The sequence below is a fragment of the Bufo gargarizans genome, chromosome 9 (assembly GCF_014858855.1).
Source record: "Bufo gargarizans isolate SCDJY-AF-19 chromosome 9, ASM1485885v1, whole genome shotgun sequence".
Taxonomy (NCBI): domain Eukaryota; kingdom Metazoa; phylum Chordata; class Amphibia; order Anura; family Bufonidae; genus Bufo; species Bufo gargarizans.
In genome coordinates this window covers 187806478-187832277 of record NC_058088.1, presented here as the reverse complement: position 1 = coordinate 187832277, position 25800 = coordinate 187806478, and the positions used below count along the sequence as shown (strand labels likewise).

At 43.6% G+C, this 25800-nt stretch overlaps 1 protein-coding gene across 4 annotated transcripts in view; it reads right to left on the bottom strand.

Annotated features, from left to right (window-relative positions):
• LOC122946141 (glutamate receptor ionotropic, NMDA 1) overlaps nucleotides 1-25800 on the bottom strand; it is an 87132-nt gene that overhangs the window by 8412 nt on the left and 52920 nt on the right. For 2 of the 4 annotated variants that reach the window (XM_044305525.1, XM_044305526.1), the window contains 6 exons: nucleotides 25095-25243; nucleotides 13862-14019; nucleotides 12965-13126; nucleotides 9079-9188; nucleotides 6431-6576; nucleotides 1554-1664 (listed from right to left, as the gene is read on the bottom strand). In XM_044305525.1, the coding sequence (XP_044161460.1) occupies nucleotides 1554-1664; nucleotides 6431-6576; nucleotides 9079-9188; nucleotides 12965-13126; nucleotides 13862-14019; nucleotides 25095-25243 (836 nt within the window). The remainder of the gene's footprint in view (nucleotides 1-1553; nucleotides 1665-6430; nucleotides 6577-9078; nucleotides 9189-12964; nucleotides 13127-13861; nucleotides 14020-25094; nucleotides 25244-25800) is intronic. The other 2 variants (XM_044305527.1, XM_044305528.1) reach the window with 1 other exon arrangement.

Below are 25800 nucleotides of genomic sequence, written 5' to 3'. Positions count from 1 at the left end.
CCTGGACAGTTGATGTCTGTTGTAAGCCTTGTTCCGGGCCTAAAAGAGTGGAGCACAAAAGGGAAAATCCTGGTCTCATGCTCCGCCCCTGTAGAACCACAAAAGGGAGAATCCTGGTCTCATGCTCCGCCCCTGTAGAACCACAAAAGGGAGAATCCTGGTCTCATGCCCCGCCCCTGCAGAACTTGTACTAGGTATAATATATAACTTTTTGCCCAAGTCTTCCCGTAATAATAAGTCACTCATCGGTGACCAGATATCTACATAACTTTAGGGTTGGATGAGACCTCCACTACCCTCTCTCAATATCCACCTATTAATTACAACAGTCGATGTCTACAGTCTATTGTATCCAATGGAGGATGGGGAAAAATTAACGTGAGATATCAGTAATAGATGTAACTGTAGAATATGTTGGAACGTTTTGCAAAATTATGTTCTAATGGTGCAGCCTACATCAGCGCCTGGTTACCCATTGCCTAAGGTGATTTTTATGGTAGGTAGGTTTAGACAGTATGTCATAGTGTGTGTATGTATATGATGTATACAAATTGATTAAACTGTGACGATATACAAGGTATACAAACCTAGCACATGGTACATCCACACAAAAAAAATTAACATTGGTTTTAGAAACAAATTTACCCTAACGAACTGACATTTATAAAAACACAGTAAAAACCAGTAACATACAGTTTGACAATTCTGATTTTGTACAGTATTTTTGTGTTGGTATTAATTACCCTATAAAAATAGTTTTCTTAATCAAGCAAATTGTTGCATTTGGAATTAATGGAACACATCTGGAAGGGGTTGAGAGTTAAAGGGGGGGGTCGATTTTGGGGTGTGTGGGTGGGGGGGGGGGGGGTCTCTTCAGCAAGGTGCTGTCATCACAAACAAAAAGAGTACACAAACTTGTGACACAAACATGACCCTTAGTGATGTGAAACTTTGCCAAAATAACAAAAATATAGTGTGTGTCCAGAAAGCTTACAACAACGAACAGGAAGGAACACGTAAAAAAATCATAAAAATAAAAGTAAACACCAAAAAGTCTCGGTAAAAGATCGGCACCAATAAACGCAAAGAATTTTCTTAAATTTTTTAGTTTTTTTTTAAGAATTAAAAAAATTATGCCATTAGCGGTGTCTTCAGACTGACAAAAAATTTATAGATCGGCTCCATGTTTGATGATGGAGCCCAGAAAATTTAAATTTCCTTAGATTTCGATGACTGACTCTTGACAAAAACATGGGGCTGGAATGTACTTGCATGTACAATGCACAGCTTCTGGATGGGCATTTGGCAACCAATGAAATGGTAGAAGGAATTAAGAAACAGAGAGAGAGAGAGAGCCAGAGACAAAGACGAAGAATTAGAAGAGAAGATTAAGAGGTTGAGCCATATAGAAAAGAGAGCAAGCAAGAGACAGAAAGTAAGAGAAAGCAAAGCTCTTCCTCTGAGAGTGCAAGCAAGAGAGAGAGATAGAGAGAGTAAGAGCGAGAGAGTAAGTCAGAGAGAGAGAGAAAGAGAGCTGAATTCTTCTTCCTTACCGTGTCTTTGCAGGACCTACGTCTCTTGAAGCTGGAGGCCAGGGTTGAGGTGATGGACCTAAAAGAGGCTTTCTTTTTAGGGTCAGGTTCTGCTCTACCACTTTTTCTATCCTAAAATGAATATGTATAAGCAATTAGATACCTAATGTGCCTCTCTTTCAACTACCTCTATACCGAATATAGTCCAAGGTGACAAGAGGTTGGCCTATCTCTTAAGACTCTGTATGGACTATGGTCTAAGGATTATTGTCACCTAGCTACGGTGGATTCATGGTCAAGGAGGACATGTCAACAAAATGGTCACCAGTTATATAGTAGAAGGTTTACTAGTTGTACTGGGTAAGATCCACCAATGTCTTCTACAGAACTTGGAGTCAAAGAAGGAGTTGTGTATCTACATCTACTTTGCTTAAACATGGGCTTTGTTAATTAGGGGAAAAAATTCCTGAATTACATACATAATGCTCTACTGGGCGATAGTTAAATGCCAATTTAAGTTACGGTGACCATGGACAGTGGCAGTGGACTCTAAGTGCATCTATTAGGGGGTATAAGGACTGTGTGGGTGTCTAGAGAAGGTTAGGCTCTTTAAGCTGGAGGCAATGTCACAAGAAAGATAGAAGACGGCATTAGAAAGCAGCCATTGTATGAGATTTCTGTAAAAAATGTAGTCAAAAATTTTAATGGTGCATTGGCGCAAAGCGTTTTTGTTTGTTGTTTTTTGTCCAAAAGCAAAAATAAATAAAAAGAAAGAAAAATGAAAATAATACTTTCTAAAAAAAAAAAAAAAAAATAGCAAATGAAATAAGAGAAGCATTAGCTATTTTTGACATTGCATAAGAAAATGTTGTGAAATCATAAAAGGTGGGAGAGAAAAGAAAAAGATGAGGCTTGTTCTGTTATACCAACACTGAGTATAACAAAAATTTATTCCATAGGTGCCCAGGCACCATCAATGGGATAAATTTTGGGATTTGTTGTTTTCCTTTTCGATAGGCATGCACAAATGGGGTTTAAGCGGGATGGATGGCATGGAATGACTATATTTTGCTCCATGTATTATCCCAAATCCAAATTTTTGCTTAAACAAATAGATTTTTTCCACTTGCCTTCCTTCTAGTAACGTGACAGACTTTTGTTTTCTGAAGTTCCCACCTGTGGAAAGGTCTCAGATTGTAAGATTGTTTTTATTAATTTTTTTTCACAGTCCCCACAGAGTGACATGCACACGTAACATGTACAAAAAAAAAATTTCCCCTACGTTGACACGGGGCGCAGGGGATTTCTAGAAGGTTGGCAAGTGAAAATTGTGGTGCTCGTGACAGTCTAGTGCCCCTGGCTGGCAGACTTCTCCCCGAACGAACACGAAGGGAGAGAGTTCCCGAGAGACCAGACACCAGAAATTAAGCTCTTACCATCTGTAGTTAACAAGCTGAAATTTTTGGGGGGGAGGGGTGCAACAAAATTGAAAAAATATATATATCTGAGAAACGTTCCGTATCGGGATTGAAAAATAACATGTACACCTATAAATCTATATTGTTTTTGCTGTTTTTGGATTTTTCACCATGATCTGACCCCCAAGTTTCTGGAAAAATATAGCTCGTGTTTCTTGTACAACTTACAAGATTGATTAAGACATTATAAAGGATCTACGGCACTAATTAATTTTCTCTTCGTCTGTATTTTAAGGGCAAGGCTCCTTCATACAGGATCCAATGGGAAGTTTTTTTTTATCTTGCTAGATTTCGATCAACTTGAATGCCATTTCTCTTGGATCCTACTCTGTTCTGAAAGCAATATATGCTATATCTAACAAGCAAAGGCTAAAAAACAAAAAAAAAAAAATTACAAAAATTCTGGAATTTCACATACGGAGTCCTGACCCTCAGGTTGTGAACCTCCATCCAGATGTCACAGGGGTGCGTTCTTTAGTAAAGCATGGAAACTAGAGAGAACCATTTGTTTTGATGGCGGCTCCCCCCTGAGGACAAAAGGATCAGGCATGTTAAAATCCAACTATCTGATCCTTGTCTCCCTCGACAGCGTATGTCAGGAGGACCTCATATACATGAGATGGTTGGTTGGTCCTGCTGAAATCAGAAGCTCCAGCCAACATACATCTAATGTGTATGGCAAGCTGACATTTTTATGACTGTCCCCCAATTGTTTTCTCAGACAATACTATGTTTTTTTTTAAATATTTACCCAGTTGTTATAACCCCCTCCCACCTCTAAATCATTGTCTAGGTCTCCCAGGTCTGCAGGACCTCACAGAAAGAGCACATGCACCACAATAATTTATATGAATTCATCTTGATTATGTAGATTGCAACTGCACTTTAGTTTTTTTATAGTATTTTTTTATGTTTTTTTCACAAACCTGTTTTGTTTATTCATTCATATAAACTTTTTTTTTTTATAACCAGCATCTGTCTTCAAATTTTTTTTACCAGTAGATTAACAGCAACATGGCAACTAATCATCATGTATCATACTACAGGACAGACATGGGTTCGTTATCCATTTGTCACCAACATATGGGGAGGTACTGGTGGACTGCGCGGACTGTTGGTGTTTGACGAGCCTCAATATCTTGGTGACTCAGACACATGGTTATGTGATAGCCATGGGGCTTGTGTTTCAGTGTGGAACATGGAGGTTGTATGGAAAATATATGAAGTTGTATGAAATAGTAAAGAACCCATGTGGATGCTGTAGACCATCAGGAAAGTGCAGTCCAATATAACATCAATGAAATGGATTCACTTGGTCACGTTTCTTTGTTGCCCCGGCTGAAAGGGAAGGGTTAGTCCAACATCACATTCAACAGAATATGACTTCCTGTATACGCACACATATATAAATAGTATTTCCTGCTGATACAAAAGACAAAAACTAAAACTGCAGTATTGCATTTTAACAATAATTTTTTTTTATTGAATATTTTGGGCTTTTTGCCATACATGTAATATTATAAGATATAAGATTATCCAAAGGTTGCCTTTAGTAAATCTAATAGGGTCTCTGATAATCATGACTTCCATCCAAGCCCCTCAGAAATTGTGTCCCCCTGCGATGTAACATTTTATCACCCTATATTCAATATGCAAAAACAGATGGCGATCAGGGTGCCCCAATTTATGGGGTTTCTCGGCGGGAATGGATGCATACATGCTTTTGCTAGGACTACCTTGAAAACCAAACCACAAACTTCGAGTGGCTTATGTAAATTCCACCCAAAAGTAGGCTTTCCCAAGCTGAGTTTAAAGGCTATGTACACCTTTTGGGGGCAATTTGTTTTATTATTATTGCATTGTACTTATTTTGAGGTAAAACATTTTTTTTCAATTGATCTTTACTAAAAATATGGAATTCTTTTTTGTGTACAGAGCTGAGATGCTCTAGTAGCAGCCTGTGGATTTTCTGTCCTTTTCGTCATTTGGGGAGCTGACAGGCTCCTTATCACTGCTCTCTGACATTATAAACACTCATTAGAGCTCAGTTTGTATCTTACTGATAAGAATGTGGCTTAAATAAGTGTTTATGACCTCTTAGTAGTTTAGAGATAAGGTTTATTAGATGACCGGCACTATGTGAAAGTACCAGTCACACAGCTAGAAAAACTGTTAAATCTTTGTGACAGAATGGCTCAATATTTTTTAATAAAGGCCAATTGAAAATATGATTTTTATCCAAAAATTTTAAAAATGCAATCATACACAAATATTGCCTCTGAAGGTATACATAGCCTTTTAAATTTCTTTATTTTTGCAATTCAAATTTTGGCAACAGTGAGGATGGTACTAAAGAGATTCTGTCAAGATGTTTCCACCTACATTTTCCAAGCTCTTTCCATTCCCCCTATTCATTAGCAGAATGGGAACAAACCAACTTTCAGCTGACAATCTTGTTGCTATGGATCTACTGCCCAGCAACAAGATCATTTTGTAGAAGGTTGTCAAACAACATCTCCCTAGAAACCAGTCTGGCTTAGTTCACTAAGTTCTTCAAAAAGGCCAGAGATGGAGAAGTAAGAATTTACAGTGTTCACAGATATGTTCCTCTTAAGGTGGCCAAACACATTCAATAGCTGTTGCCTGAACAATGGTTCAGCCAACAGCCATCTCTAATGGCTCCCTCAGAAACACATACACGTTCAGCTCAGCCGAAGGGGGGAGTGGAGAAGGCCTCAGCCAGACACCTCTGGTGGCAACTTATCTCCCAGGAGAACAGAGGGATCATCAGGCAAATATATTCACTTTGCCTGGACCTTCTGTCCCCCAACGATATCCGTCGGGAGCTCCAATTAGATTGTCAGACAAACCTGCCGTTCTTTGGGGGGGTTCGGCTGCTAAATGTATTTAGGTGAAGAGATCCTCCTCTCAAGGTTTGGGAAGTTTTTGATTTATGTCAAAGATTAGAGCAATAAAAAAATGTAGGGCGTAATATAAGACAGTCTGGTTGTTAGGGAACAGCTGCTTGGCAACTTCATATAAAATATTGTTGTTATTTGGCAGTAGGTCCATAGCAACCAGTCTGACTAACAAAACCCACTGCAGTTTTAGTATCTTGTTTACACAATGGTCAACAAATGCCATTTCAGAACAGAAGAAATGGACGACAAGAATGACCCGCTCAGTGTTAAGAAGATTCCATTGTCAGCCATCTTCTGACACTGACCCAGTCATCCCACACGCAAAATATGGCGAGAGAACCAAGACATAGAAGAATGGTCACACCTGAGAATACACAGTGAGATGGAGAAGGCTTAATGTAGACTGGACGAGACGTGGACTATGGTGAAGAGTCTGCTCTCTGACAACGAAACGGCAAACGCACCTGTTGGTTAAGTTCTCTAAAACGTTTTGTCATACCTGCAGGTTTTTTCGCCAAACGTTAACGGCGGCAAAAGCGAGCTGCATCTGCTTCCTCCGAGCATCCTTGTGTCGTTTGTAGGCAATCTCAATAAATATCAGGAAGATCCCGGCAACAATACCGCCAGCAACAAGCATGAAGACACCTGGGGGGTGGAATCACAGATAAGGGAAAAATTATTTGATAAAATTAGAAGAAAAAAAAATGTTCAGAATAAAATACAAAAGTATTACTAATTTACTATTTTTTTTTTTTTATTTCTTCGAATTTTCTGGTATTCAGCTATTTTTTGTTAGTTCTAGGATAAATTACGAATTGTTACTAATTTTTACACTCACTTTTTCTTGGTAATTTTCATATTTAGTCCGCTTTTTGAGGGTGGATACGAATTGTCTGATCGGTAAACTTTTATGGGGTCATTTATCAAACTGGTGTATAGTATAACTGGTTTAGTTGCCCATAGCAACCAATCGGATTCCAACTTTAATTTTTGACAGCTCCTTTGGAAAATGAAAGTTGGAATCTGGTTGCTATGAGCAACTAAGCCAGTTCTACTTTACACCAGTTTTATAAATGATCCAATAATTTTTTTTTACATCCTCGTTGCTCCCGTTCTGATGCTTCGTCTTAGTCTCTACTAGGGCTGCAGTAAACGAATATTTTTGTAATCGAGTATTCTATCGATTATATTTCTCGATTCATCGAGTAATCTAATAAGAAAAAGCTACTTAAAAAAACGTACGTAATTAGGTATGTATAAAGTTATTGGTTTGAAGGGGTTAATAACTTTATACATGCCTAATGCCAAGGTGCTTCCATTAACCCCTCCAAACCAATAACTTTATACATGCCCATTGGGTTTGGAGGGGTTAATGGAAGCACCTTGGCATTAGGCATGTATACAGTTATTGGTCTGAAGAGGTTAATGAAAGCACCTTGGAGGTGCCTTCATTAACCCCTCTCTAAACCAATAACTTTATACATGCCAAGGTGGTGCTTGCAGCCTCCATTAACCACTCTCTCTCCATCTGCCTCCCCCCAGCCTCTGATCTGCTTGCCCCCAGCCTCTGATCTGTTTGCCCCAGCCTCTGATCTGGCTCCCCCCCCCCCCCAGCCTCTGATCTGCCTCCCCCCCCAGCCTCTGATCTGCCTCCTCCCCCAGCCTCTGATCTGCCTCCCCCCCAGCCTCTGATCTGCCTCCCCCCCAGCCTCTGATCTGCCTGCCCCCCAGCCTCTGATCTGCCTGCCCCCAGCCTCTGATCTGCCTGCCCCCAGCCTCTGATCTGCCTGCCCCAGCCTCTGATCTGCCTCCCACCCTCCCCCCAGCCTCTGATCTGCCTCCCCCCAGCCTCTGATCTGCCTCCCCCCTCCCCCCAGCCTCTGATCTGCCCCCCTCCCTCCAGCCTCTGATCTGCCCCCCCTCCCTCCAGCCTCTGATCTGCCTCCCCCCAGCCTCTGATCTGCCTCCCCCCAGCCTCTGATCTGCCTCCTTCCAGCCTCTGATCTGCCCCCTCTGGTAACGCAACCCCCCCCCCAGTATTAATCATTGGTGGCAGTGGCCACAGGGTCCCCCTCCTCCCCCCCATCATTGGTGGCAGTGTCAGTTCCGATCGGAGCCCCAGCAGTGTAATGCTGGGGCTCCGATCGGTTACCATGGCAGCCAGGAGTCACGCTACTGAAGCCCTGGCTGCCATGGTATGTTAGTGAGCAGAGAGCAGCGCATTATACTCACGTGCGCTGTGGCCGCCGGTCGCTCCTTCTTCTGTCTGTGCGGCGCATTGCTAATGCTTACAGCATTAGCAATGTGCCGCACAGACCTATGAGAAGGAGCGACCGCCGGCCACAGCGCACGTGAGTATAATGCGCTGCTCTCTGCTCACTAACATACCATGGCAGCCAGGACTTCAGTAGCGTCCTGGCTGCCATGGTAACCGATCGGAGCCCCAGCATTACACTGCTGGGGCTCCGATCGGAACTGACACCAATGATTGGGGGGAGGAGGAGGACCCTGTGGGATATGGCCGGCACATTCATTGGTGGCGCAGTGGCCACAGTCCCTCCCCTCCCCTCCTCCTCCTCCTACTTGGTCTTCAGCGGCAGCCGCGCACAGTGGGGAGGCAGAGACTCCCTCCTCCTCCTCCTCCTCCGCTGTGCCGGCCGGCTCAGTCCTGCCTCTCTGGCCTCCGGAGGACACGGAAGCGGTGAGTGAGACGCTTAATTTCACTCCCGCTCCGTGATCACGTGATCTAAACGATTCCTCGATGCAGGGAAACTGCATCGATGAATTTTTTGACTCGATATAATCGAGTTATTCGAATAATCGTTTCAGCCCTAGTCTCTACTAACTGCTGGTCCCTCTTGACACAGAAATGGGATGGCTCAGCCAATCACTGTCATAGGAGGGTCATCGCTTCGGCCAGTAATTGTCCGGCAGTCTCATATCCTGTGTCAGGAGGGACCAAAAAGTAGAGACCAGTAGGGGACCCAAAAAGCATCAGAACAAGAGTGGCGGGGGATCTGAGCCTTTATTTTTATTTTTTTATTCCTGCTGTACTGTAAAACCTTCCTGCTCCTTGTCTGGCCGGTTGACCGAAAGCCTAGCTAGGACTCTGCCTTATGGTTATCCTCCTCCCAGCATATCACTTGCCTGCCATGTTCTCAAAGGTGAGTGTAGCTGGGGCATTGCTGCGAGAGTCACATTCCTGATACCTGACCCATGTCTTATCAAGATCTTCCATAAATCCATTCTCATGTGATCTAGAAAAGGAAATTAATAGACAGTGAGAAACCGCTACCATTTATTACTAGTAGATGACGGACACAAACCATAAAGTGCTGCCATATTATCTGTACTGGATGCATAAAGACCTGTGAAAGAAATCCCTAAAATGTTATTTGGTCCAACTAAATATTAAAATGCAACACATATCACAGTAAGAAAATTGTACAATGTCAGGTTCTGCGTGGTATACAGTATTACAGTAATTATAGTATTTTATAGTATAGTAGTAGTTGTATATAGCAGACAGTATTATAGTAGTTATATTGTTGTACAGAGGGCAGTATTATAGTAGTTATATCCTTGTGCATAGGAGCAGTATTATAGTAGTTATATTCTTGTACATAGGAACAGTATTATAGTAGTTATATTCTTGTACATAGGAGCAGTATTATAGTAGTTATATTCTTGTGCATAGGAGGCAGTATTATAGTAGTTATATTCTTGTACATAGGAACAGTATTATAGTAGTTATATTCTTGTACATAGGAGCAGTATTATAGTAGTTATATTCTTGTGCATAGGAGGCAGTATTATAGTAGTTATATTCTTAACCAAATCTCTTTTTATTGAGAAAGCAAATAGTTAAATAGTGCAATAGTATGACAAACGCCATACGCAGATGACTACAGACAAATGCATCAAATACAATCGTATTCAAAACATATGAGGGGGAATGAACACAGATAAACAAACGAGAGTAACAGACAGGAATAAGAAAACAAACATGAGAAGGAGGGGGGGGGGGAGGGGGGTAGCTACAATACTGGAGAAATCGCTCAATACGTGGTGGGGTCGCTCAGTTCGCCGGGTGGCGATAGCCCTTACAGGGACTCCATACGTCTAGATAGTAGTTATATTCTTGTACATAGGAACAGTATTATAGTAGTTATATTCTTGTATATAGGAGCAGTATTATAGTAGTTATATTCTTGTTCATAGGAGCAGTATTATAGTAGTTATATTCTTGTACATAGGAGCAGTATTATAGTAGTTATATTCTTGTACATAGGAGGCAGTATTATAGTAGTTATATTCTTGTGCATAGGGGGCAGTATTATAGTAGTTATATTCTTGTACATAGGAGCAGTATTATAGTAGTTATATTCTTGTACATAGGAGGCAGTATTATAATAGTTATATTCTTGTACATAGGAGGCAGTATTATAGTAGTTATATTCTTGTACATAGGAGCAGTATTATAGTAGTTATATTCTTGTACATAGGAGGCAGTATTATAGTAGTTATATTCCTGTACATAGGAGCAGTATTATAGTAGTTATATTCTTGTACATAGGAGCAGTATTATAGTAGTTATATTCTTGTACATAGGTGCAGTATTATAGTAGTTATAGTCTTGTACATAGGAGGCAGTATTATAGTAGTTAAATTCTTGTACATAGGAGCCAGTATTATAGTAGTTATATTCTTGTACATAGGAGCAGTATTATAGCAGTTATATTCTTGTACATAGGAGGCAGTATTATAGTAGTTATATTCTTGTACATAGGAGGCAGTATTATAGTAGTTATATTCTTGTACATAGGAGGTAGTATTATAGTAGTTATATTCCTGTACATAGGAGGCAGTATTATAGTAGTTATATTCTTGTACATAGGAACAGTATTATAGTAGTTATATTCTTGTATATAGGAGCAGTATTATAGTAGTTATATTCTTGTTCATAGGAGCAGTATTATAGTAGTTATATTCTTGTACATAGGAGCAGTATTATAGTAGTTATATTCTTGTACATAGGAGGCAGTATTATAGTAGTTATATTCTTGTGCATAGGGGGCAGTATTATAGTAGTTATATTCTTGTACATAGGAGCAGTATTATAGTAGTTATATTCTTGTACATAGGAGGCAGTATTATAATAGTTATATTCTTGTACATAGGAGGCAGTATTATAGTAGTTATATTCTTGTACATAGGAGCAGTATTATAGTAGTTATATTCTTGTACATAGGAGGCAGTATTATAGTAGTTATATTCCTGTACATAGGAGCAGTATTATAGTAGTTATATTCTTGTACATAGGAGCAGTATTATAGTAGTTATATTCTTGTACATAGGTGCAGTATTATAGTAGTTATAGTCTTGTACATAGGAGGCAGTATTATAGTAGTTAAATTCTTGTACATAGGAGCCAGTATTATAGTAGTTATATTCTTGTACATAGGAGCAGTATTATAGCAGTTATATTCTTGTACATAGGAGGCAGTATTATAGTAGTTATATTCTTGTACATAGGAGGCAGTATTATAGTAGTTATATTCTTGTACATAGGAGGTAGTATTATAGTAGTTATATTCCTGTACATAGGAGGCAGTATTATAGTAGTTATATTCTTGTACATAGGAGCAGTATTATAGTAGTTATATTCTTGTACATAGGAGGCAGTATTATAGTAGTTATATTCTTGTACATAGGAGGCAGTATTATAGTAGTTATATTCTTGTACATAGGAGCAGTATTATAGTAGTTATATTCTTGTACATAGGAGCAGTATTATAGTAGTTATATTCTTGTACATAGGAGGCAGTATTATAGTAGTTAAATTCTTGTACATAGGAGCAGTATTATAGTAGTTATATTCTTGTACATAGGAGCAGTATTATAGTAGTTATATTCTTGTACATAGAGCAGTATTATAGTAGTTATATTCTTGTACATAGGAGCAGTATTATAGTAGTTATAGTCTTGTACATAGGAGGCAGTATTATAGTAGTTATATTCTTGTACATAGGAGGCAGTATTATAGTAGTTATATTCTTGTACATAGGAGCAGTATTATAGTAGTTATATTCTTGTACATAGAGCAGTATTATAGTAGGTATATTTTTGTACATAGGAGCAGTATTATAGTAGTTATATTCTTGTTTATAGAAATAGATAAATATGCTTCTTGCTGAAGAACAGTGATGATAAGTGACATTTAGGCGAACAAGGGTAGACAAACCTGTTTTGAACAAATCAGATAATGCAGAACTTGCTTGACTGGTCTAAGGAATCTATTTCAATTCCTAGGAAATTTTAATACTGTCCCCTCCCTTGTTCATTCAGTGCTCCCTATTTTTCCATTCCAGGACACTTATTAAAATCAATAGAATTTTCACTTCACAGATCTGCTGCAAATTGAAAATTTAGAGGGGGCTCTAGGCAGAGGTCTGTCACCTCAGTGTAAATAAGTTGTCAATGTAAATGAGTTGTCCAGTCTTAGAAGTATTAACATCTCTCTGAATTTTGGAAAATGTGCTTGCTTTGTTCAAATTTTTGCCTAATTTACATAATTTTGATATGGACATTGACATCCTGTGATTAATTAAAGGCGACTGATCTAAAATGGTTTTACTATCCCATTGTCCTGCAGTCAATCTGTTACACGGGCCTAGACCCCCCCCCCCCCCCCTCAAGAGTCTGACTGGTTGAAAGCTCTCATTGGAGAAGCTCATAGTTGTGAACCCATCGGCATCTGGGGTGTGGGGCTTTAATGTGTGCAAGTGAGATTAAGCAGGGATTAAAATGGGGACCCATTTTATGGCAATTGCCTCATCCCCACACCGTTATTCGATAACACTGCAAGGTCTATGGAGAGGGGTGTCCTTCAAAAATTCACAATATTCAATAATAAAGGTGACACCATAGCATCCATACAGGCTGCCCCAAAATCAAGTGTCGTGTATTGTAAACTCAACATCACATCTGAAACGCCCCCATTTTTAAAAATAAAATCCAGTCTGGAACATACTTGAGAATATTGAGGGACACGTTCTGCTTCCAAGGACTGTCCTTCCTCATACCGATACCAAAACCAGAACGGAAGAACAGTTCTCCGGTAGTGACGAGATCGCACTTCTGAGAAGCCTCAAATTCCAGCACGGCAGAATCCCAGATGAAAGCATGGAGTTTACTGAGAGAGATAAGAAGGATGACGTTCAAGGATAACTCCAGGCAGAACATCTTGATACCCCATTTTTTTTTTTTTAGAGGTCCCCATAAATGGTTGTGAGGACCATTTGTGCATGCTGGGACTGGACTAAGACTATGAAATGAAGACATAAGTAAAAAGGAATAACAACAGAGACTGAAGTTAAAATTTTGGACCCCGATGAAAAATGCATCCCATCCCCACCAAGTACCATTCATAATACTGGTGTCTATGTGGTAGAGGGGCCTTTGGGCTGGGTGTGACGGCTAGGCCACTGGATAGCAGATGTTTTGGCCTTATAGACTTGAGCTATCCAATATTATTCCGCAGGGTATGTATTTCCTCATATAATCTTACCAGGGGTGAACATTTGCTTTAGATTATCAAAATCCAACATACGCCTTATTATATAACATCCCATGACATTAAATCACAATTTCATCAAGAACCGTCAACGAGATAAACATCTAAGTAGGTGGAGTGGCGTTTCAAGGGCACTAAACGGGAATCCTGGAGCACTGCGCCCACTGGAGGACACACACAGACATTACGTGATGAAATGACATCGTGGTAATGTCTAACATTTCTGTAAGCGGCCTGTTATAAACCTTAGCGAGAAATGCAGTTAGGTTACATTCCTCTGTGACACAGAGAGCCGGAGTGGCTGCAGTTTGTCTGTGCAGCAGTTGTTGTTTTTTTCCAGAGAGGGCTACTTACTTATCCCGCACGGCCTGTATGGCTTCGGCCGCACTCTCGTAGTTATGTTTCTCCATGTGCCGATACATTGTGCTCAGCTCCACCTGCCTCCTGAAGTAAATGTCCACAGAGCTCTGCTTGACCGTGGCATAGATGAACTTGTCACTGGGGTTCCGAAGCTGCAGAAATAATAATTAATATGAAAAGCCGAAATGGCTGCCGTATACTAAACAAAAAAAAAACATGGAGCTGCTCCATTTAACTTTATGGACTTCAGGAGGTGGACATGTGTACGGAGCGAGACGGGTGTATGGAGAAGTCAGGAGGAACAGACAAGCGTTCAGGCAACAACTGTCTGTAGTATATGGCTAGCTATATACTGCCCATACACATGCCTGATTCTTCTGTACTCAGTGATGATACTATTTCTTCTTATGGAGAACCCCTAGTAGGCGTAAGGAACCTTATAGGCAGTGTCGGACTGGGGTACCTAGGGCCCATCAGTAATATGTATTTTGGGGGCGCACCATATGGATACATTCAAATATAAATAATTTAACAAGTTTTTTTTATATGAACATAGGCTGGTTGAATATATGTATGTAGTGCAGTAAGTCTACTGTGTTATGTGCCACTTGTGTAGGGGGTGGGAGACTAGGGGCCCACCTTGCTCAAGGGCCCACCGGGGGATTCCCCTGTACCCCTGTGGGCCAGTCCGAGCCTGCTTATAGGCCAGGCCATGCTCCTCTGAGAAAAATATATGCAAATTACCTCTGTTTTCAAAAATAAAAAAAGATATCTGAGCCTCTAATGCCATCAGATGTATCCTATAAATCAATTTTCGACTTTTTAAACAGGCCTTGAGACATAACTTAGAATTATAGCTAAACCAGCACCTCTTCTGCAGACAGCTGTTTCTGAGTGACTGCCACTCATCAGTGCAGAGCAGAGGGAACTGGCTTAAAGGGGTTGGCTCATCTCGCACTTTTCGCTAGGATATGCTACTAATGTCTGATAGGTGCAGGTACCACCTTTTGGGATCCACATCTATCTCTAGAACGGAGCCCCCAAAGTGAAGGAGAGTGCTCCCTGCATGCCCTTCTATGGGAGTCCCCCAAAAAAAAAAAACAGTTAGTGCGCTCGGCTATTTTCTGAACTCCCATAGAAGAGAATAGAGAATGCACCGCACAAACGCACCCTCTCCATTCACTTTTATGTGAGTTCCACAAAAGAACAAGCGAGTGCGCTCATCTATTTTCGCAACTCCCATCGAAGGGAACGGAGAATGCACAGCGCAAGCGCAGCCACCTCTCCTTTCTCTTCTATGGGAGTTCTGTAAATAGCCGAGCAGGGATTTCCGCATTCCCATAAAAGTAATTGGAGGTGTGCCACGCTTGCGCGATGTGCACTCCTTCACTTTCGGGGCCCCGTTCTAGAGATAGATGCAGGTCCCAGAGGAGGGACCCACACCTCCTAGCGATATGCCACCAAAAGTGTGAGTTGAGCCAACCACTTGGATCCTGACGAAGAGCTGTTAAGCCAGTTACCTCTGCACTGATGAGGAGCAATCACCCAGAAACCTCTATCTGCAGACCAGGTTCTGGCTTAGCTAGAATCCTAAATTACTGTGTGTCTCAAGGGTGGATTAAAAGGTCGAACATTATTTATAGGATAGCCACCTTGCATTTTGAGCCATGGTAGCTCAGCTATGTTTTTCTTTTTGGAAAAAGCTAATTGCATACTATTCTCAGAGGGGACGAGCTGCTGCCAGACACATTCAGGACACACATGTATATGTATGGGGCGGGTCAGGAGAGCTAGCAAAGGTACTATTATATATGACTGGTGACCCATTAATGTGATGCTGTTATTATTTACTGGTCTTTAATTAAAATGCATTATGGTGAATTGTGACATGTCCTGGAATAAGGACATAGGTGACATCTGAAATGCCTAAGCATGCATGTACTGGAACGTAACATACAGCAATAAAGATTAGAAGGATAGTATAGAAGCACTAGTGGATACAGGAGCAAGCCGTTCTAACATCTGGGATAGTGCCACATAGAACAATGTCTGGAACAGGTTTAGCAGGGACTACTGTTCCTCTGCAAGAAACCAAGAATATGAGAGTAAGGCCTCATGCACATGACTGTTGACAGATGGTGTCTGTGTGCGTTCCGCAATTTGTGGAACGGCACGGACAGCCATTGATATAACTGCCTATTCTTGTCCGCAAAACGGACAAGAATAGGACAGGTTATATTTTTTTTTGCGGACCATGGAACGGAGCAGCGGATGCGGACAGCACACAGAGTGCTGTCCGCATCTTTTGCGGCCCCATTGAAGTGAATGGGTCCGCATCCAAGCCGCAAAAACTGCGGACCAAAACAACGGTCGTGTGCATGAGGCCTAAGTTCAAAAGATACACTGGAAATTCTTAGTACATTTTTGGAGTCTGATAGCTGTCCTGTTAATCAATTTGAACGATGTCGATGTATGTTCACTTCTGTATTCGGCGCAGGTGCAGTGAGTGAAGGCTCCTGCTGCCGGCTTCCTCACTGTGACGTAGTCGGCGCAGGCAAAGTGAGGAAGCCGGCACCAGGGGCGTGGCCTTCACTCACTGCGCCTGCGCCGAATACAGAAGTGAACGGCGCAGGCACGGGATTTCCTCAACGATGCATGGAACTTGGACATTAATCAAGAGAAGCGGGGCGGGTAGAACGGAGGACCTGGGCGGGATACATGGTTAGTTTTTCGAGCCTCTAGGTGCTGAATCTATGCCCACATAGCACCTAGAGGCTCAATAGCATATTGTAAAAGTGTGTATTTTAGCAGAACGGCTGCAGGGACAAATGTAAAAAACACAGTTATGTAGTGCACACATCGCTAATGTCAGTCAGCTACATAACACAAATTCTGATGGTAGAAACCCTAAAATCCAGGGTATAGAGACACAGATTAAAGAGTACTTGTGTAGTGTACGGGAGAGTAATACCCCGTCACTACTGAAGGGTCACTTGAGTATTGTCGTTCCCCCGGTATTTAAGGGGAGGTTGGTATAGAATATCTTATAATGTCATGCTATGTATTTTCCTGTTACTGTGAAACGTGCATTTGCAGGCCGGCTAGGGTGTAGTTCCAGCTCTGAGTCACTAGAGGGAGCTAGAGAACCCTAGGTTATATAAGGCCCAGTCAGGAAGTAATAGCAGGAGACAGACTGTGGGAGCAGAGGTCAGAAATGATCCTGTGTCTGAGAGAAGGCCAGGCTATGGGCCTGTGAGAGCAGAGCAGGCCTGAAGCCTGCCGGCTAGGAGAGGGTAGTAAAGGCCCTGTAACCGGGTTCCGGATCCAAGGAAAAGGTTCCCCTCCTGAGTCACCATCCGTTCAGCTGAAGCAGCATAAGTGAGCCACAAGCCAAGACACAGATTACCACAGAGGCCGATCAGATAAAGCGAGAGGTACTCAAGATAACAGAGGAGGTACTAGATAAGGACAGCTTCAAGGGTACGCCAGATAAAGGGCATTAGACCTTGGAGGAAAGTCACATGTAGCGGGACCAGTCAGGAATAGTGTGCAAGCCGCCTGTACTGCATCTCCTGTAATCAACACTCTGTATAATTCATCGCTAAGACCGGCCTTCCTGTAATGTCAAGAACCATCTGTATTCTTCTAAAACCAACCGTCTTTTATGGAACTGTGCACTACCAGTGTCCGTGTATTATCCTGACTGATATTCAGTAAAAGTTCCAGTTTTTGTTGGCTATCCTGTGCTTGCTTCATTCTTCCACCATACTTTACACGGCGTGTCACCGTTTAATTGACACTGGCGTCACGAACTGTTAAATACCTGCCTGTTCCAGTATTTGCCCCAATTGAAGACGACAGTGGATCCCAGGTTAGTGGTCAATCTGCACTACAAAGCCCAGCATACACTACTGACCCCCTGGGACACTGCATCGCTCTTTTTGGCGTCACGAACAGGATACGCATACTTCTACAGTGCAGAGAAGTGTGAACTGTGTGCTTTGAATATTCCACCACCGTATTACAAAGGACTGTAACCTTTATTTCTGAAATCTGTGGATTACAATTGCGCCTGGGAGGAATCAAAGACGCTATACTGTGTTGCGCTACCCCCAGAGAGAAAATCGCATTTGTGGACTGTGTTTTACTGGACTTTTCATCATCCTGCTTGCTGTCAGTGAATTGCAGCATCAGGAAACCTAAAATGGCCGCCGGCGCCATGAGGCTTTTTACTGCGCCATCAGGATGTGCAGAGGCGCGAAAACTTGGCGCCGAAACCTTCCAAGAAGAAGGAGGAGACGATTGCCCTGGAGCGCCACCCACCTTGAGGAGTGACGACGCGGCTGACTACTTTGAAGAGTTACGCCTGGGAGGCGGGGCTCAGATGGAGATAGACTGGCCCAGCGTGTGGGAGGAGTCAGAGTCGATGCAGCAACCAGGAAGAGAAGAGATGGCGTGCGCTGCAGAGAGAGAGACTGAGACCACGTGCGAGTGGGGCGCCACTCCACCGGACTTTCCGGAGTTGGGGCCGTGGGATCCTCTAGCCTGGACGGCTACCCCCTGGGCCCAGGCCATGGATCTAAGCATCACCCGACCTGAGTCCCCACCGATCCGTCGCCGGCATGCAGAATGGCCGGCTATTATGGAGGAGCTGAGAGCCGCGGTGGCGAAAAAGAACACCAGCCGGAAGAAGCGGTTCGAGGAGATGGCTAAGTCCATACAGGGAGACTCCTTTCCGGGTAAGCCCCAGCTAGAAAGGCGCCGCGGGATCGTGGTGTCCTTTGATAAAGAGAAAGGCTATGGGTTTATCCAGGAGTTGGGGACTGGCCGGGACTTTTATGTCAACCGGCGATCGGTAAAACGGCACTACCTCCCAGAGCATCTCCACAATCTAACTATGGGGGAGATCATAGAATACACCCCTGCCGAAAGTCTAAGGGGCCCCTACGCCACCGCAGTGACTCGCCCGAAGGCGCCGGCTGAGAACTGGGACTCTGGGAAAGAGAGGTCAGAGCCAGTTGAGATAGTGAGAGCGCATGTGGACAAGGCCCGGACCACCCATCTACAGAACCAGACCTACCTCAGCCCCGACGTGTTCTGGGAGCCCATCGTGCTGCAGGGGCTGGAGGAGCGGTATCCCCCTCCGGATGCAGTGAGACGAGAGGAGGAGAAAGAGCGACAGGACAGCTGCCGGAGAGCAGAGGAATGGGCTGAGGCCCGACGCCAAACCGCAGCTGCCATTGTTACCCCAGCGGCCGGACCCCCTGGACCTCCGGTAGATCCGACCACCTGCACTAAAGCGGAACTAGAGGCCCTGCGCAAGCGGGTGTACTGGGTGGCGGACCTTGGCTGCGCTGGAGGCGTGCAGTGGTTTCCATTCCCGAGGACGGAGGCTGAAATGGAGGCCGTGAAAGACAAACCTTCCCCTCTAAAAATTGTCAGGGGAGACGGGTTCCAAATGTGGCCGTCCTTGCCAGAAGAATTGCTGCAGGTTCCCTATGTCGACTCGTCATCTGAGGAAGAACAGGACACTCGTCTGTGAGTACATCTGCCCTCTTGTCCATCTTCTTAATGGCCGTTTGTCCCTCCATTTGGCAGAGCTGGTGAAGCTCGCTGCCAGTTACCCACGGCCGGTGGCATCCTAGTTAAAGAATGTGCCACTGAGTATCAATGCTTCCAGTTGCCTTTGTTTTGTTTGGGACATCCGGTTCGCTGCTACAATCCCAGTTGTGCCTTATTTTGCACTATTTTTCCCTTTTCACCCCCATTTCAGGTTGAAAAGACATTTTTATGTCAGCAATATTTTAAAGGGTAAGCAGGACTTGCCAGGATAACATGGCCCTGGTATTGTCAGAGTCCTGTATTGTCATTTTATATATGTGCTGCTGACAGTATTTAATAACCGGTTTTCTTATTCAAGTATATGTGCCCAGAGATGGACTTCCTATGTGCAAGCCTCTGAGAGGTTAATTTATCATGGACTTATTTATTATCATGGACTATCCTGGTTCTTTCAACATCCGCTGTGCCAGGTCAGCGCCCCCGTTCCACTCACTATCCTGTGAAAAAGAGAACGACGCCCCTTGTCACCGCACTTCACCATTGCCAATTGGGTCTAATAAGAGTGTAAATGACATATCTGTATGCATGCATGTGTCTTCCTCTATTTCAGGTCATGATTCCAGTTGGGCGGGCCCTGATGGAGTACGAGGTCGTACTCAGCTTAAAGCAGCGGGGTATGTAGTGTACGGGAGAGTAATACCCCGTCACTACTGAAGGGTCACTTGGGTATTGTCGTTCCCCCGGTATTTAAGGGGAGGTTGGTATAGAATATCTTATAATGTCATGCTATGTATTTTCCTGTTACTGTGAAACGTGCATTTGCAGGCCGGCTAGGGTGTAGTTCCAGCTCTGAGTCACTAGAGGGAGCTAGAGAACCCTAGGTTATATAAGGCCCAGTCAGGAAGTAATAGCAGGAGACAGACTGTGGGAGCAGAGGTCAGAAATGATCCTGTGTCTGAGAGAAGGCCAGGCTATGGGCCTGTGAGAGCAGAGCAGGCCTGAAGCCTGCCGGCTAGGAGAGGGTAGTAAAGGCCCTGTAACCGGGTTCCGGATCCAAGGAAAAGGTTCCCCTCCTGAGTCACCATCCGTTCAGCTGAAGCAGCATAAGTGAGCCACAAGCCAAGACACAGATTACCACAGAGGCCGATCAGATAAAGCGAGAGGTACTCAAGATAACAGAGGAGGTACTAGATAAGGACAGCTTCAAGGGTACGCCAGATAAAGGGCATTAGACCTTGGAGGAAAGTCACATGTAGCGGGACCAGTCAGGAATAGTGTGCAAGCCGCCTGTACTGCATCTCCTGTAATCAACACTCTGTATAATTCATCGCTAAGACCGGCCTTCCTGTAATGTCAAGAACCATCTGTATTCTTCTAAAACCAACCGTCTTTTATGGAACTGTGCACTACCAGTGTCCGTGTATTATCCTGACTGATATTCAGTAAAAGTTCCAGTTTTTGTTGGCTATCCTGTGCTTGCTTCATTCTTCCACCATACTTTACACGGCGTGTCACCGTTTAATTGACACTGGCGTCACGAACTGTTAAATAACTGCCTGTTCCAGTATTTGCCCCAATTGAAGACGACAGTGGATCCCAGGTTAGTGGTCAATCTGCACTACAAAGCCCAGCATCCACTACTGACCCCCTGGGACACTGCACTTGTAGACTGGTGTGATTAGGGAATGTGTATCCCCCCTACAATACCCCCTTATTTGCTATTAAGAAATGGACAGAAAAGGGAAAACCAGCAACATACAGAATGGTCCATTATTTGCGTGCCATAAATAACTGTATTAGAAACGCCAGTGGTGCCAAATCCTCATACTCTGTTATCACAGATCCCAAATTCTTCAGAATGGTTCACAGTTCTTGATTTGGCTAAAGCTTTCTTTTTTTTGTTCCCTTGGAGGAGGGCAGCCAGGTGCTGTTTGCATTTACACATGACAGGCGGCAGTATTGCTGGACTTATCTTCCACAAGGAGCAAAGAATTCACCAAATCAATATAACTAGTGATGAGCGTCCAGTAGACTTATTCATTAAATACCAGATCCGTCTTTCCGGTATCATCTGGAATAACAGATCCGGTAGTTAATTTTTTCAAAGCTAGAAAGAACTGCGCATGCGCAGACCGGAAATACCAGATCCGTCTTTCTGGACACTTGGTACCGGATCCGGCATTAATACATTTAACGTTTTGGCAAGTGCGGTAGTGTTCCGGAATTTTGTCCGGAAAAAAATACCGTACAAGGGACGGAACGGAAGACATTCTCGGATTGCTTTCCATTCAGAATGCATTTGGATAAAACGGAAGCGTTTTTTTCCGGTATTGAGACCCTTTACCGGATTTCAATAACGGAAAAGAATAACGCTAGTGTGAAAATTTTCTAACACCTATGTCATCTGTGTAATTATTTCCAGGTCCTTCACAAGTGTGCATTTACCTTACTATCTTGAAACAGTTTTTTTCATTAATACGCCTGGTTCACCAGCAGGTGGCAGCGTATATGGCAGAGAGAGAGACTGGAACTCTCAACATTCTATTTTCCCCACTTTGGGCAGAAGTGGGCCAGTCCTGCTTCCTACCAGAGGGGGCGGGTTGAAGTTTAGACTCGATAGTGGAGCTGAGAGGACATGAAAGACGTAACAGCAAGAGGAAAATGTTCTCCGGCTGCAGCAGAAGTTTCTCCAAAGGAAATAGCTCGTAGAGCCCCTTGACTCCTTGCTATATTAATTACTGAGTGTCAGGAGGGGAACAACAGCCAAAGGCCCCCCCATCCAGGAATACCAGAACCGACCAAAAGTCCAGTAACCAGACCCAAGCTGAGTTTAGCACAGCAGAGAGAGAAAGCAGACTTATCAAGTGTGCCTGCCAGTTTATGCCAAAGCCTGCTGGAACTAAGAGAGAGCCTGAATATTGTTTAAATGCAAGTTTACCCAAGTAAAGCTGTTGAACTTTATCAAGGCCTGGACTCGACTTATTCTCCACCATTACTCATCCCCTTTATTGTTTCAGAGCAACCCTGGGGAGAGACGGAATCCAGGTAGGAGCACCGTGACACATAGAGACTATTAAGGCCGCACCACACCACTTGACATTCCTATCAACCTGGGACACGATCGGCCCTGAGGGGGCCAAATGTCACATGGAATTAAACATTTATCAAAGGAAAGAATCATCAATCATAGAGGCACCCTTACCAAAAAATGCAAAGCAACGCCGAACCTTTTCGTGTCTGGTTACACATTGCAGACAGTGGATACCTTCAGCATCAACATTTATGCAACCGCTGTATGATGCTCAAAGCAGACAACCATTTTCCCTAACCCCAGAAGAAGTGGCAGCTATTAATCACCTTAAAGGCTGTATTATATCTCCACCAGGATTGGGTCTCCCTAAGTATTCCAAACCATTTTTCCTTTTTATCCCATGGACACACAAAAGGAGACTTAGAGGCCAAGGTGGCAGCAAAAAGCATGAGTTTACCAATCCTCACATCCACTGGCAGAGAGGCCAAATGATAACCAAGTGGTGCCAGTTTTTCTTGCAGTGTTAGTGCACTGAGATCCTGAAGACGCAACTTGGAGATATGCAGAGACTCCACGCTGGGAGGCTCAGTTAATCTGGACAAGACTGTCCAGTTGTATTTGGATGGGCATCTATTTTGTCTGCTTCCCCTGGGTTTCCGACTCCTGGCACCCCCGCCGATCAGCTGTTTCAGGAGGATGTGGTGCTACAGTGAGAGCTGCAGCTTCCCAAGCACAGCGCCGTACATTGTATAGTGGCTGTACTTGGTATTACAGCTCAGTTCCATTCACTTGAATGGGACTGAACCGCTCCTAGGCCACGTGACCGACGAATGTGATGTCACTGGCCCAGGAAGAGGCCGCAGCGTTGTGACCTCTTCAAACAGGGAGTTGGACCCCCACTGGCCAGGTATTTATGACCTATCCTGAGCATAGGGCATCAATATTAAACAACCAGAAAACTTCTTTAAAAGGGAGCCTGTCACCAGAATATTCACTATTACACTGGTCACAATGCCTTGTGGGGCTAGCTCAGCTGAATGTAATGGTACCTTTCACCTAGCAATCAGTTGCTCCTTTATGGAGAAAGAGTACTTTTAATCTATATATAAATGAGCGGTTAGGTGCACCAAGCCGCTCTGTGCACTCCTGCCCCTCCGGCTTCCTCTGCCAGCCCCTCCCTCTCCTTCCTGATTGACAGGGCCAAATAAGCAGACTATGCAGGAACCTGGCCCCATCCATCAAAAAGACGGAAGGGCTGAGCAAGGGTGGACAGTGTTTTGGGCCCGCCCTCGGTGCACCTAACTGCTCATTTACATATGGATGTAAAGTCAATTTTTTCTAGAATGATACAACGGATCGCTAATTGAAAGTTATCATTACATTCATCTCAGCTAGTCCTACAAGACATTTTGTCTGGTGTGACTGCAAATTTCCTAGTGACAGACTTCTTTTCTTTGGAACCATTTTTTCTATTTATTTTGGGGCAAAGTATGTTTTTGTAATAGTATTTTTTTTAAAATGTTGCTTAGTTCGGCTTGTGCTCTAATTTGGTCATAAATCAGTTTAAATAAGTGTTCAGGAGACGGATTTATCCCAGAACATCATTCTGCAGCTGCTATGTACTGTGAAACGCGGAGGCTGCAGAAGCCAAAGGAACCAACAATAAAAAAAAAAAAGCCTATTACACAAACATTTTTGTAGCCCAAAATACATCTAAAAAGTCAGTAACAAATTTGGCTCCGACGTACAGGATGACATACGGAAGATAGGATGGGCTGGGCACATCTCAAGTCCAATGTTTCCTATGGAGTTCATGTTTCAGTGTGAAATAAATCCGCATAAGGAGATAATATGTGAGGTTTATCTGATCCGCAGTCATATTGTAGTGAAGAATAGTGTTCAATAATGCCGCCACACCTTCCTGACATTCTGTATCAGGCAGTGACAAGGTCTCTGTATACAGCCTAACTGCAGACATCGCCCGTCACGTTCTCAGATGTTCAGGAGGCCACAGATGCAGCACTGCAGCCATAATTTCATCCACTGTGCTATTTGGATAAGATCCATAGCTGTGTTCAGCGTTGAATAGAATATGTAGCAAGCAAAAAAGAAACGGCTCACTGTCTGGGGACACTCGGGGCACTTGTCCATAGTCATGTTCGGTGCACAGAGATGCTGAGACGGACCCCTGGGGTATATTGCACCCTTGGAAAGCTAGGTGCTGGACATCCCCTTCCTCCAGATGTTTCATGGATACAGTGACAGAAGGAGACTTACACAGAGCAGAGCATCCAGAAAAGGGAACCAATGATTGGGATGTTAGTGTACACTTCATGTATGTGCGGTGGCTGCCATGACAGTTATCCATGTCGGAGACCAAGATAACGCAGCTTTTATTAGTTGTTTTAATGGGGTTATCCCATGAACAGCATTGATCACCCCAGTGATCTCGAGAAAAAGGGGTCCCTGAGCCCCCTGTCCGAATGGAGCGGTAGAGAAAATGTCGGGCCACCTCTCCATTCAATCCTATGGAAGGCTGTCTACATCGGTTCCCAAAAAAGTGTATGGAGCTCAAGGTGTTCCCCACCGTATGCCCTGCAGTCTTATTCTGGTGTCCTACATGAAGCTACTCACCCGGGGGTCATTTATCCCTGTTATCCTTTCCTCAGGTCTGTCCAGCACCAGGAAGGCAGCCAGGTTAGCAGTGTAGGAGGCTACGATGATCATAGCAAATCCAGCCCACACCATGCCCAGGATCCGAGCCGAGAAGCTTCTTGGTGCCCCTGTGGAAGAAGAGGCCATTAATCACTGCCATGTGACTGATATTGATCCATCTTGGGGGTTAGCTGACCGTGCATGTGGTCATATAACGCAGATTACAGTTTATTAATTCAGAGACTTTTATGGTGGCTTCATGACCCAGATTTTGGCCTGTGGCGTGGATATAATGAGCCTCACTGTTCACTCCAGCTTAGACCTGCGGCCTACGCAGTTGGCACAATATACTGACGCCATCGTGCTGCCTGTGTCATGTCCAGGACAAAAGCCGCTATGCTCCATGGTGTTGGGCAAGTGGTTTTTGGGGGGACTCAAAGAGAGATTTTTACTGTGTAGGGCACAAAGAGGGTAACTATGACTGTGGAGGGGAAAAGTTGGTATTAATGTGCAGGAGCACAAAGGAGGGCAATATTAATGTGGGGCAAAAAACAGGAAATTTTACTGGGTGGGGATGGTATACATTGTGGGGCAAAAATGTGGGCACTAGTGCACTTACTGTATGTCTTAGGGCCTACACCCGTGATCCTTTAAGGGGCTGTTCCGAGACAGGCAGGGGTCCAAC